A 14,010-nucleotide genomic window follows, 5' to 3' on the forward strand; every position below is an offset into this window, starting at 1 on the left:
AGCACCTCCAGGCCCTGGCTTTGAGAGTTGAACAAGTTCTTGAACCTTGATGAGGTCAGTTTCCTCATCTGTAAGCTAGGGACGAACACTAATAATGCAGGTCTGTGTTGGTGGGTTCTTGCTGCGGTAACAGTGACCACACTCTTGGTAGGTTGAGGCAGCACATCTTACGGCTCTGGTCAGAAGTCCACACGCGGCTCTGACTGGGCCACAGTCAGGATGTCTGCGGGGCTGTGTTCCTCCTGCGGCTCCAGGGAGCACCTGTTCGTTCTTTGCCTCTTTAAGTTTCTAGAGGCTGTCTGCCTTCCTGAGCTCATAGTCCCCCTCCATGGCATCCCGCTGACCGTTGCTTCTGGGGTCCCATGTCCTCTCTGACTCTGGCCCTCCTGCCTCCCTCTCGTTAGTACCCTCGTGGTTACTTTGGGCCCACCTGGATAATCCAGGATACTCTCCCAATAGTCTGACCCTTAACCTAATCACAGCCCCGAAGGCCCTTTTGCCACGTAAACGAACATTCACAGCTTCCAGGAATGTTTGGGAATTGGGACAAGAATATCTTTAGGGGCTCATTATTCTGTCTGCCACAGGATGCTACAGTGTTGTGAGTATAAAGGATGTTTCATAGTCTCTCTCTCTTTCTCTGTCTCTCTCTGTCTCTCTCTCTGTCTCTCTCTCTCTCTCTCTCTCTCTCTCACACACACACACACACACACACACACACACACACATGCACCGTGTCCTCAGCATCGTGCTCTGCGTAATGAAGCATTGCCGCTTGCTTACGTGTATGTCAGACCCCTATTCAGACAGGGCTTGGTTCTGGAACGGGTTCTGCTTTTGTCATTGTATCTTTCTTGACTTCCTTCTGCATTCCCTGTTGTTTTTGTCTGTTGACATACTCATCCATTTCAAGTTCCCACTTCTCCGTGAATGATTTCTTTCCATGGTGTTATTTATAAGTGATCTCTATGAAGAAAAGGTTTTCTTCCAAAAGCTTTTGAATTTCCTTATTGGTGAAGCTGAGAGGGCTGGGCCACTAGTCCACACCAGTCCTATTTGGATGGGTTTCCAGACAGCACACGGGTGAGCTGGCTGTGTAATGGGAATCTGAATGACAGTTGATCAATAGGGTATAGCTAGTTGCTTCATCCAGCTGGAACATCTAATACAAGGCCTTAATTAGCTAGAGGGTCATTTTGCATGGATGATTATTCTCTCTCGCTCTTTTTCTAAATTTTTCCCCACTTCATTAAATAGCTTTTAATGGAAAAAACAGTGCAAATATATAGTAAAATGGGTAAAAATTAAGTCTCCCAGCCAGCCTCATTCTCAGGTTTCTCTCTGGTGGCAACAGTGTTACTTGCTTCTTGTTTGTTTTTGCAGAGACTCTCTGTGTGTGTGTGTGTGTGTGTGTGTGTGTGAGAGAGAGAGAGAGAGAGAGAGGTGCAAGTGGGAACACTGTAGGCACTTTGCTCTGCACCTTCATTTTTTCACATAACAATATACCTTGGGGATAATTCCATATTTGCACACATAAATCTACTAAATGGTATCAAATGGCTGCATAGTTATCCATTGCATTTTCAGATTGTAATTAACGTAATCAGTCAAGTTGATGCATATTTAGGACATTTCCAATGTCTTGCTATTTCAAACTTTCATTGATTTAAAAATTTTTTTTTTACCAGATTATGATCGCTCTTCTGTTTTTCTCTACGTAGATACAGCTAAGTGTCCCTTTAATGTAAGAATTATTGTACCAATAATGACTTTTTTTATGAGAGAGCTTGAGAGACTAATTAAAGGGTACATTGATGTGTGAGTTTGGTTTTTATGGATCTTAAAAGCATTTTCTTTCAAGTTACCTGTTGCTACAGCTGCCTTGAACGAGAATTAGAATAAGCTTAAAAGAGTGCTTAAGGGGCAGCTGGTTAGCTCAGGTGGTTAAGCGAATGCTCTTAACAACAAGGTTGCCGGTTCGATCCCCGCATGGGCCAGTGAGCTGCACCTTCCACAACTACTGTGTTTCCTCCAAAACAAGACCGGGTCTTATATTAATTCTTGCTCCAAAAGACACATTAGGGCTTATGTTCAGGGGACATCATCCTGAAAAATCATACTAGGGCTTATTTTCTGGTTAGGTCTTATTTTCGGGAAAACATGGTAGATTGAAAACGGTGACTGGACTTGGAGCTGAGCTGCGCCCTCCACGATTAGATTGAAGGACAGCGACTTGACTCGGAGCTGATGGGTCCTGGAAAAAACACATTGTTACCCAATAAAAAATTAAAAAAAAAAGTGCTTAAAATGAGAGCCCTGTAGAGGCTCCTGGTGGGTGGGCGTGGCCGCTGAGGGATGCCCAGCTGCCGTTAATCATAAATATCCACCCAGCTGTTTGCCCACCATGGACGATGTCCATCAGCCCTTCCAAAGGCTGTAGATTTGGCATTAGGAGGACACTGGGTCTTGATCAGTCATAGGAGAAGGGGACATGAGCATCTGCTCGGTCTGGTTTCCCTGCCATAAGGGGCGGGAGTGAGAAAGGGGAGTGTCATTCTTAAGAGCCACCCGTGAAGGGAGAATCTTTGTCAAACAGGAAATCTGTGAAGACTGCATATGGGAAGTACCACCTAGAACAGGGGTGTCCAAACTTTTTTCAACGTTTTTTACCAAGGGCCATATGCAGTAAAATACACAAACAGCCGGGCCACTCACTCGAGGTGAAGTGCGTATTGCCTCACCTGGTTTATTTAAGTAAACTAAATATACTTTTGGAATTTGCTGCGGGCCAATTAACAATGGATTGCGGGCCACAGTTGGCCCGCGGGCTGCAGTTTGGACACCCCTGACCTAGAAGGTCAACACAGTCGGTGCAGAAAGCGGGAGAATGCACTGGAATTGCCAATTTCACCTAAGTCATTACCTCTACCATCCCCATAAAATATAGCCTCACAACAAATGCTTGTATGACCCACACGGACACTTGATGTGCCTTTTTGTATAACTAGCCTTTTAGCTGTGGCTGCAAGGAGACTTTGTAGTCCCAGGAGAACCGAATCTTTTATCCTGCCACCACCTCCAAAAACCAGGCTTTTATTATAATGCTTCCTGTCGGTCTGCTATGAAAAACGGACTGACTCACTGAGGTTCCATATCAACCTTTCACAAGTGAATGGAGAAGAGCAGAGATAAAATATGGGGCCCTTTCAGGGAAGTGAAGGGGGAAAAGTTGTGTTGGAAAATGAAGCGTGTTCTTTAAAATGTGGCAGTAGGCATTCATGTGGAATTTATTTGTCTTCTGCATTTGGATCAGTGAAGCAATTAACAGTAAAGATTCAGTGCCACAGAAAAACCTTAAGAAACCAAAGATGTCACATGCAATGGCTGTGCTGGTGTTTTGAAGCCTTCCTATGTGACAAGCATTGTTATAACCCGAACCTGTCCCAGTGATTTTAGATGCAGGGATGTACTCGGGATGAGAATTATCTGTGCAAAAATCAGGCTAATTGTATGACTATTAAAGAACATCTCGTCATGGTTCTTGAAGCTTTTATGCCAGGTTGCTAGTCATTGTGGAATTTACCAGCTGAAAAGGAGCATGGGATTTTTTGAGTGACAAAGAATAGCTATTTTTAGTAGGACTCTCCCTGTCCCAATGCATAGCTTACTAAAGTTGAGGATATTTCTCTAATTTGAACTGGTTGGTGAGGTATGGGTTCAAATTAATAAGAGCCTGAGTTACAGGTTATTTTTTAAGAAATGAAATTTTAAAACTTTTAGCTCGAGCCTTCGCATATGGCTTACTATGTGATTTCCAAGTAGAGGGTTTTTAGAAGACACACTCAAATGAATAGATGTTATATTTAAATGGGATACCAATTTTCATGCACTCTTATTTGTTCTTGAAAGATGTGAAAGCAAGAATTTTCTTTTTGCTTTGTTTGCTTGGCAGAGCATTATTTTTCATATTGGGAGTGGCTTTCTTTAGGTCAGTGGGCTGAATTAGCACTACAAGATGTCATTAATGGTATGTGAATTAGTAAAGATTTTAAACAAAATTCTACAAGGAAGAGTTGTTGCCACTTCTAAAATCACCCAATGTCTGCCTGGAGGGTTGCTTAGACATAGAGACTCTTTGAATCCACTATTGCTATTGTCTGTTTGGATTTTCTGGGGTCAGTAAGACTATTGCTAAGGTTAGCAGACAGGCTCTCCTATTTTAAGAATTGATTCTGCTCTGGATTAATAGGTCTAAAAGACATCTGTCCGTTTCTTTATTGTCTAAAGCCAAATATCACCAACTTCATTTTTCACTCATTAGGGTTTTTCCACCAGCCTTTATTAGTGGCCTGGCCTGATACTGGGGAAAATAGCATGCTTCGTAGAAAGGAGCATTTTAATTTATGGTCCGAGAACCGGGGATAATGTTTGTCAGCCCCATTGCGTGGTGCAGTAAAGGTGATAGGCTAGAGGCAGGCCGTTAATAAAATTAATAAGACAATCAACTTGATTTGTATGTAGAATGACTGAAAAGCTCAAAAAGGCAACAATCTAGTAATAGTTAACAGGGCAGATCATTTCAGCACCCTCTGATTATTTCTTGCTCTAATTTGGGATGGATATAATTTTACTGAGCGATTGGCTAAGTGTACCATCGTGAAACAAAAAGATAGCTCTGGAATTCCTGATTCTTATTGAAAATCAGGGGTGTCTTTTTAAGATTTTGCCAGTTCAATTGGCTGGACATTTTGGAGCACCTAAAATGTACACGTCAAAGTAGGTTGTCGGAGGCTAAAAGTTTGTCCATTTCGAGATTAAATTGCTATTGTATGAGAAATGAATTTATTTTTAAATTATGCGTGCTTAGAGGAGCCAGCCCATGTACTACTTGTCTTAAATACATTTTTCTTAACAACTTCAGGTTAAAGATCATGAGAAATTGGGAAAGCACAATCCATAGATTCTTGTTTTTCTTTTTATGATAATAATTGATAATGAGTAGGTGGGTTAGCCTGCATATCCCTGGGCGTGGCTTAACTCTGAGTTCTGATCTCAACGTACAGCAGCTGCTCTGGAGGTGAGGTGAATAACTCTAGGAATTTTTTAGGAACTGGAAGGTAAATGTCTGTTTTTAGTTCTAAAACTCTTTAATGTCTGTTTTTAGCCAAAGCACATGGATTTTGTACTGCTTACTCAAGGAACTAGGAAACAAAAGGAATTCCCAGAGCGTAGCCCCACTTCTTTTCTTTGTCCTCCCCTTGGTCATTTGGAGCGGGATCATTTCACTCAGAGAGGACCGAACAGTTACCTAGTGTCAGGGTGGGCATGGATGGCCTGCCAGTGCAACGCCAGGGTTCTGTTCTAAAACTGACTAGATAAAGCAAAACAGGACAACTTTTTTTTTCCCCCCAGAGCCATCATGTATGGAGTTAAAAAAAGAAAAAGTAGATGTTTGACATTCTTTAGTCAACTAGAAAATGTGCCCATTTTCCTTGAGTCTTGGAAATTTAGCTCTCCAAAAATTATTCCCTCCTGGGTACCTGGCTTGCAGTCAGAGTAAGCTGCCTTCCAGGTGATGATTTGATTTTCTTTGAAATGTGGAAGAAAAGGGGGAAGGATTCAACTTCTATAATTTGTACAGCTTATCTTTGGAGCCAAAAATATTTAGCATTTCAAGAATAACTTTTTGTTCGACCTTTTCAGTAATTTATCACGGAGATTTAATTTAGATGGAAACTTGGTGTATTTTTAAAAATAGAATAATAGTTTACTTTAAACATCAAATATCATATCACAACTTGAAAAAATATAATTTTCAAAACCCTGGAATTTTATTCCTCTCATGATTATGTATTTTCTAAAGTCTATATAAAAATCTGACCTGTCCTCTTTCCTACCAAATTTTACTTCTTTCAGGAGGATGAAGGTTTTTAGGGAGAAATGTCATGTCATAAATCCACAAGTCTAATATTTTTATCAGTCAAAACTGATATCCAATAGGCTGACCATCCAGTGGGATGATTGTGGGTAAATGGAACCGCAGAAAATGAAACCAGACAAGGGAGGGCCACTGTTGTTTATTTTATGGATCTATGTAGCCCGGGGTAAATGTAGAAAGCTAGATGGAGAATCAGAGGAGACCCCAAATAATGTTGATCGTCAGAACAGCTTTGGGTACCAGTTGATGCAAGTGTTGTTAGGATTGGAGATTCGGAAAAGAATGATTTAGGGTTCCCGCTGTCATAGCAGGCGACCCCAGTGATCACAGTGGAATGTGTACATGGGGGTCACATAGATGTGAGCCAAGCCTGTGAACCCAGAAGGAGGGCCTCGTTTTGTCTGACTGGGAGACAGTTGAGAAAGCCTTCAAAGAGAAGGCAATATACCAGCGGGGCCCCTTACCATATAAATGGAATTGTGCCAAACAGAAGGAACAAGGAATGGCGTTCAAGGAGGAGGTGGTGGTGTTGGAGCACGGGCAGGATTTGAACCAAAGCCGGTGGTGTGACACGGGCCTGTTAGGGAAACTGTCAGCTGACTGCTGTCGTTGGGTGGAGATTGGGTGGAGATGTGTGTGGTGGCACGCGTTTGTGTTGGGGAGGATGGCTCCAGAGGTAGATGAGATGAGCCTGCAAAATTGGGGCCAGGTTGGGAAGAGTTTTGAATGCCATGGATAACTTGCAAAGGAGTTCAAACTTTATTCTGCGTAGAGGGGAAACCTCAAAGTTTTCAGTACGGTAGTGACATAATCAGCTCTTTGCTTTAGAGAAGGAATTCCAGTAGCAGATAGGAGATAGCAGGTGGGAGGTGGGCTAACTGGGGGGACAGGGGTCAGGAGAGAGCCCTGGAAGCAGTCCAGAGGGAAGTAGCTGGACCCTGAACCAGAACGGTGGTGTAGAGATGGAATAGATGGGCATTTGAGAGTCTTTTTAGCAAAGACCTGAATATACTTGATGATGGAAATGAGAGGGAGAGGGGAGGGAAAGAGGGTTTTAGGCTCTGTTACTGGATCAGAGAGAACAGAGGAGAGAAGTTTTTGGACGAAGATACTGTTTTTTACTTTGGTTATGATGTTCTTGAGAGGCTGGTCAGGAAATTCAGCTCGAAAGCCCTCACAGGCAGCTGGAAAGATGAGATTTGCACATGAGAGAGATTAAAATTTTGATAAAGGTTAGAGAGCCAGGAGGAGCTAGGTGGTGGAAACCGGAAGCAACAGATTTTCCAGGGAGGTTGGAGAATAGGTTGAAGGGAGGGGCTGAGGAGGAAACTTTGGCAGTCACTGCCATGAGACAGGAGGGAGAGGAGCCGGTGGACACAGAGAGAAAGTGGATGTAAAAGAGGAAGGAGAAATCTATGTTGTAGAGCGAAGAAGAAGGGAGTTTTAGGAAGGAGGCCGAGACCGTCAGATGCCACAGGGAAGACCAATAGGATGGGCAGTGGGAAGGAGCCATTGGATGGAGCAGTTGGCAGACACTCCGCTGGGGGCTGCTCTCCTCCTGATTCCAGCCAGGTGGTGGTGGGGGAGATGCCAGATATCTGAGAACAGGGGGCTTGGGGACCAGGCTGGAGCAGCCATCCGCTGACAGCCATTTCAAGATGTGAGTGCAGTTTCGTCTAGCATTGAGTTTTACATGTGTGGTGCGTGTATTTCATAAATGACACAGTGCAACCTGCTGTGACCTCTTTGTACTTTTAAAACTTTGTAACTCTCTGTCCCTGCTTGTGTTCCTAGGAATTTATTTCCTTGGGTTGTCTGAAGGCTTTTGAACTATTGGATCATTTTTCTTTCTGTCTTTTTTCCTGCCACCAGTCCCCTCCCAGCCTGCATCCATCTCCCTCTCTTTCTCCCCTCCCTTCTCCTTACCCACACACACAGACACACAGACACACTGACACACACATCACTTTGTTGTGTAATTACATTGAAAGTGCCCAAACTATTCATGAGTTTCTGCTTTTGATGTTTTTAATTAGCTTTCCTTGAACAGGGAGGTATTTTGAAGTGATTTCTATTTATTGCAAGAACAATAATAATTTATGCTAATGTCATACCCCTGAGAAGACAAGAGCTTTGTCTTTGGAGAGCTTGAAGAAGGCAAGTGAATAGTGTTTGGCTCAGTGAGGAGGCAGGTGGCCCCCCACAGGCAGGGTCCCATCCTGTCTTTGTCACCTTCTGTGCCTGTGAGGCAGGCTCCTAGCCAGCAGCCAGCATCTGCCCAGCACAGTGCATTTACAGGACCTCGGAGGGTTCCACACTTGGGTTAGGGACCGAACATCCCCAAGGCTCTGAAACAAAAACAGGCTCCTCCACTGTCCCCTCCAGATCCCAGTAACGGGGATCTGTGCTCGTGGGCCAAGGAAAAGCACAACCCACTGAGTTGTTCTCTATTCCTAGACTTTCAGGAGCAACTCTTAATTCTTCAGAAAGGCACCAAATGTGGCTTCTACACATTTATAAAGAGAGACAACCCCTCTTGCATCAAAAGAAACCACTGGGAGGACCAGTGTCATCCCGTACGTGCCCTGGGGTCTTCATTCTTCAATCAACATCAAAGAGATGCCTGAGAAGGAGAAGACTTTACTCTCCCTCTCCTCCCCCATCTGACAAAGATATGCATCTGCCACGGACCAAAGGAAGACAAAAAGATATTTTTAAAATCCTTTCCAGCAAGAGGAATTCACTCCACTTAGTGAGAGGAATTCACTGCAATTAACGGAGTGCTTGGGACTGCGTTCCTATTGGAACATTAACTTCCATGAGAGAAGTCTCTGTCTTCAGGGTCTGCATGTGATTATATAAACCTGAGGGAAGAACGTAGGCATTCCACAAGAGAACCAAATGGACAATGTGAGAGCAAAGGTCTTCTGCCCAAATCTACAAATTGTCGGCCAAGTAGGGTTCTCCCCTCACAGTACCACATGCCTCTCACAGAACCAGCCAGAAGAGCAATTATGAAATATAAGTCCAGAAAACTTGCACCAGATTCATCACAGTGATGTATGCAGTCAGAGCTTCCCAGTGACACTTCAGGAAGTCCCCCAACCGAGGAGCTGTCCTTCCCCCTGCCCAAGTGTGGCCCCCAGGCCCTTCCTGCTGGCAAGTACAGGAGGTCGCAGGGAGAGGGGACGAGGTGGCCACTGACTGGCTTTGGGGCTCCTTGGCCACAGGGAGAAATGGGCATTCTGGCCCCCAGCATCCCGGTTACAGTCTCAGGTTGTGGCTCTGCCCTTACAGAGTTAAATTCGTATTTCCAGGCAGGAAAGTCTCCCCCACATAGGGCACCCGGTGTGTTTTTGTTGGTTTGGTTTAAAAAGAAACAAACTGCTATTGAAGACTTCCATGCCCCTACCAATTAATTAACCCCTTGTCAATACCACGTGTTGCACCAACTCACACTTTAATTACATCCTCACCTATTTGCGAGAATTAATTAAATGTTTGTGACGTGCTCTGAAGTTTTCTTGAGATGAACGGGCCTGTGAGGAGTCTAGAAATTTTCCTGCGACTTTCTCCTCTGCTTGGGGGTGTGGATGCTGACAGCTTCAGACGGGCCCAATCTTTCTCTGTGGGAACCGTTCTGGAACCCGTTTGCTCCCAAGTGACGGCTACATTGTTGTTGCACAGGGTGGCAGGTGGCCCTGGCATGCAGCCAACCCCACGCGGACATCCACAAGACCCTTTGCATGAGGGCACATTTGTGTGTGTCTACTTCTTTGCATAGAGACGTTTGGTCGAGAGCGTAACCATCATGCAGGGGATCATCACTGCTCAGACTAGGTGGAGGGATTGGAGGAGCCTTGTGGAACCCCAGACGCCAGAATCTAAACCGCTTCCCTTTCTCCCTCTTTGTTCACAGCGGGGCCTTTTCTGAAGTGGTCTTAGCCGAGGAGAAGGCAACTGGAAAGCTGTTTGCGGTGAAGTGCATCCCTAAGAAGGCGCTGAAGGGCAAGGAAAGCAGCATTGAGAATGAGATAGCCGTTCTGAGAAAGTAAGTGCCAGGAGGGAAGGCCTCCTCCCCCAACAGACTTGGAATTACTGGGCCCCTAACCCCAGGGAGGGACAAGGCTGCCGCACTGGCCTCTCAGAGGTCAGCCAGGGTGAGGGGATGGCTGGCAGGCAGGGAGCTGTGGGCTGTGTTTATGGGACTGACACTCAGGGCCTGAGTTTAGAGCACTTTTCACCTCCGTGAATCATGTCTGGTAACATTCGCAGCAGTCTCTAAGGTCGTTATTCTTTCCAGAGGTCGCAGCAGGCAAGTGGACGTGGTTTTGAACTGAGACCTTGACATTCACTCCAGCTGGGTGGCCTTAGGCCAGTTACTGAGCTCTGAGCCTCTCTGTAAACTGCAGTTAATACCGTCTCCCTGCGTGTGGTCTCAGGATTAAGTGAGATGGTGCTTAACTTAACAAGTGTTTGTAAGGCGCTTTCAGCTGCACCTGCTGCATAGTAGGTGCTCGATAAAGGCTAGCTGCCACTGCTACTAGTATTATTGTTGTTGTTGTTGCTTTATTTTATGATAAGGAGATGAAGCTCAGAGAATGAAGTCACTTGTCCAATGCATTGCAGCTCGTATGTGGCAGAGCCTGTGTCATTTCCACCATGTGTCAATGCCACCTGTGTCATTTCCATACTCTGGATGGATCTCCCATTCTGCCACACACACTATCTAGCACCTGGCACCCAGCAGGTTTCATAGAGTCCACCGTTTAAATGCTTCACCTCTTCATTGAGTTTTGTTTTTGCTCCCCAGGTGTGATAGAACCAAGTAACCATCTCACCTGCGGCTAATGGCACACACAGAACCATGCTGAGGTGGCTGGAGCCCCCCAAAAATGACCTCTCATTAATGTGGTGGCTGTCACGATCAGGCCACCCCCCTGTGTCTCACAAGGTTTGGGGGAACAAACCCTTATATGGTACCTGCTTTTGCCAGTCTGGAGGACGTCTGAGCACTGCTATGTAATTTTTAAGAGCTTCTATTAATAAAAGATGTTAGAAATATCCTTGAAATTTTTGGGGTTTGGAACCAATGCAGACCAAGAGTCCTGTCCAGATAAGCAAAACAGAACGGGAACAAGCCTTGTAGGGCCTCAAAACAGAATGTTACACCCCCACATTCTTCCTGAACGTCCCACCCCTCCCACTTCTGTCTCGGGGACCCACAGTGACCACCGAATGACGCTTTGCTACCAGCAGTACAAATCCAGCCCCTCTGAGGGGGTCGGGAGAGTGTGTCCTGTTCTGCAGCATATGTGATGTGTGTTTCAGAACAAATGGGCCTGTGTAGCTCTGCAGTGGAAGGGTTTTTGCTTGTTTGTTTGGTTGTTTGGATGGTTTCTATGTTCCCTGGAGTGCCTGTTAGGGACCCAAAGAGTTTCACATTGTCCTGTGAAGGATTGCATGAAATGATTCGATAGACGAGAACTGCGGAAAACAAATTACTCGATTAGCATCATGCAGGAAAACAGTATGTTAATGAAACATTTGTTTAAATCGCTCATTTTCCAATATGAAATCAGCACTTGGAGGAGAGGGCTTTTCCTGGGTGTTAAGTTCTAGCCACGTTGCAGATACTCGCCATTTTAGATGGAATTCTGGGTGGGCCCAGAGCCTTCTAGAGGTTCTTCCGGGGGCACAGGGGCTGCCCACTGCTGAACTGAGAATACTGCCTTTATTTTTAATGTGACTCCCTCCTGGGCTTCGAAGCCACAAAGCCTGGGAAGTCAGTTTTTATTCTCAGTGTATTTTTCCATCTCCGTGGGCAGGGGGCAGGGATGCAGACTTCATATGCCATTTTGGTCTATGTCATGGTCATTCTGCTTTAATTAGTGTCTCCACTCTGTGCCTCACACAGATAATCCTCATGTTCAAGGAGAGAGCACTTAAAACAGGGAGGGCCAGGGCCTGGGAATAACTCATCTTGATATTAGTTTCATGTTATCAGCTGCTGGAATGCCTTGAAGCGTGACCCTTCATTCAGGAATAAAGAACAAAGAAATGATTTCTCAGGGGATAAGAACGTGATCTACCTCCTGTACTGATTTATTTCTTTTGGCCTCTGCAAATGACTTCGAACTGGAATAAAAGGCAGCTCCACATCATAAGTAGCCCAAAGCAAAATATCTGAGTTGTAAATAAAATAGTTTTGGGACCACAGTTCAAATGCCATCATTGAAACATTCATTCGTTTAACTACTGTGTTTCCCTGAAAATAAGACCGGGTCTTATATTAATTTTTGCTCCAAAAGACGCATTAGGGCGTATGTTCAGAGGATGTCCTCCTGAAAAATCATGCTCGGGCTTATTTTCCGGTTAGGTCTTATTTTCGGGAAACACATCATATCTATTAAATTCCTATGCATTAGGCAGCACTTTTAGGCACTTAGATTGAAAACAGAAGATGCAGTTCTTGCCCTCCAGGAGCTCACAGTTTGACTAAATTGTGACGTGTAGATTTTGTGAGAGAAGCCTGACCAGGGCCTGTAGGGCAAGGCTTCCCAGATTTTTCTTTGGGGTGAGGCATGAGAAAAGGTTTTGTGGAGCAGGTGGATCCAGACAATGAGAGTATTTTGCCGGGGACAGACAGGCAGAGGGAAATTCAACCAGAAGGAACAGCGCACAAGCAGAGGTAAGGAGGTGGAAGGCTGGCTGGTGTGCAGGGAACCATGGGACGGGGGTCTAGGGTTGAAGGTGAGACAAAGGAGACCTGAGGTTGGAGAGGTTGGATTGTGGGGGATTGTATACCCTGCTTTGGCCTGTAGACAGTAGGGAGCTATTGAAGGGTTTGAATGAGAGGAACAACATGATAAGGATTGTTTCATAAAGATCATTGTGGCAGAACTTAGAAGGATAGATGGGAGGGGTGAGACTCAGTACAGATGGAACATTCTGGAGAGATCTCTGGAGGAGTCTGGGAGGCAACACATTAAAACAGAAGCTCTGGGTTGGGATGAAAGAGACAAATAGGAGCGTGTGTACATGGAGTCTCTGGGACGTAGGGCTCTGGGAGGAGTGGGAAGAGGGTAGAGGGGAGTTAGGGTTCTAGGCTAACTACGAGGTTTCTGATTGGATAACTGGGTGGATAACTATCTCATTAACTGAGATTAAAAAAAGCCAAACAGAACAGGGGGGCCAGTGATGAGTTCTGATGCAGACATGCTGAGTTTGAGGGTCTTGCAGGTGACCATGTGGAAAAGACCAGCTTTGACTGTGAAGGTCTGGAACTCAGCTGTGATTGAGGCTTGCTGGATGTCAAAGTTTTCTGAAACACAAATCAAAAAAATATCTTTGATACTTTTCGTAAGTAAATCATTGTAGACAGGCTCCCAAAGAGACCTGATTTATTCCAAATTCTGCCATAGTCCCTGGTCATTCGTCTATGTCCACGCTATTTTTCATCCAAATAGGCCCATCTGAGAGACTGCTTGCCCTTATACGTGCTGAATTTATTGCAGGGTAGAGATTTGTGTATTTCATTGGATTGAAGTAATATATCTAATATATCCTTCAGGATGTCTTTATACTTGCTCTGAAAATAGTTCCGAAATGAGTCTTCTACTTGATAAGTAGATATTAAAGGAAACTCAGATGGAATAAAAAGTGGCGAGCATGACAGCGGCAGATGCGGAGCCACAGAGAGCTGCTGGGCTGACTTTGGTGTCCAGGGGGCAGGATCTGTAAAATTCAGCATGAGCATGCCCCCGCGGAATGGTTAGCTCCAGTCCCGGGCATGGAGCATTTTATGGATTAGGGAATAGCACATCATCAGCATTATACACCTGCCTACATTATAGAGCTTATCGTTTCTGTGCTGTTACTTACTGACAGGGCAGACACTACACAAACCTAATTTCAAGGCAATACATAAAGCATTTTTGGAAAAGGAGAAAGACAAATATATAAGCGGTCTGCATTTAAATGAGGGATGAATAGAGAAGGAGATGCAGAAAGCTGGAAAATGGGAGACGAGAGAAGCAAAATGAATGAATCTGGAGTAGCTGTTTTCTTGA

General features: G+C 44.8%; 1 protein-coding gene across 2 annotated transcripts in view; it reads left to right on the forward strand.

The window, feature by feature from the left end:
• Positions 1-14,010, forward strand: part of CAMK1D (calcium/calmodulin dependent protein kinase ID) — a 375,375-nt gene that overhangs the window by 131,133 nt on the left and 230,232 nt on the right. For both annotated transcript variants that reach the window (XM_033100675.1, XM_033100674.1), the window contains exon 2: positions 9,858-9,989. In XM_033100675.1, coding sequence (XP_032956566.1) covers positions 9,858-9,989 — 132 coding nt within the window. The remainder of the gene's footprint in view (positions 1-9,857; positions 9,990-14,010) is intronic.

This window comes from Rhinolophus ferrumequinum (genome assembly GCF_004115265.2).
Source record: "Rhinolophus ferrumequinum isolate MPI-CBG mRhiFer1 chromosome 5 unlocalized genomic scaffold, mRhiFer1_v1.p scaffold_110_arrow_ctg1, whole genome shotgun sequence".
In the NCBI taxonomy this organism is placed as follows: Eukaryota; Metazoa; Chordata; class Mammalia; order Chiroptera; family Rhinolophidae; genus Rhinolophus; species Rhinolophus ferrumequinum.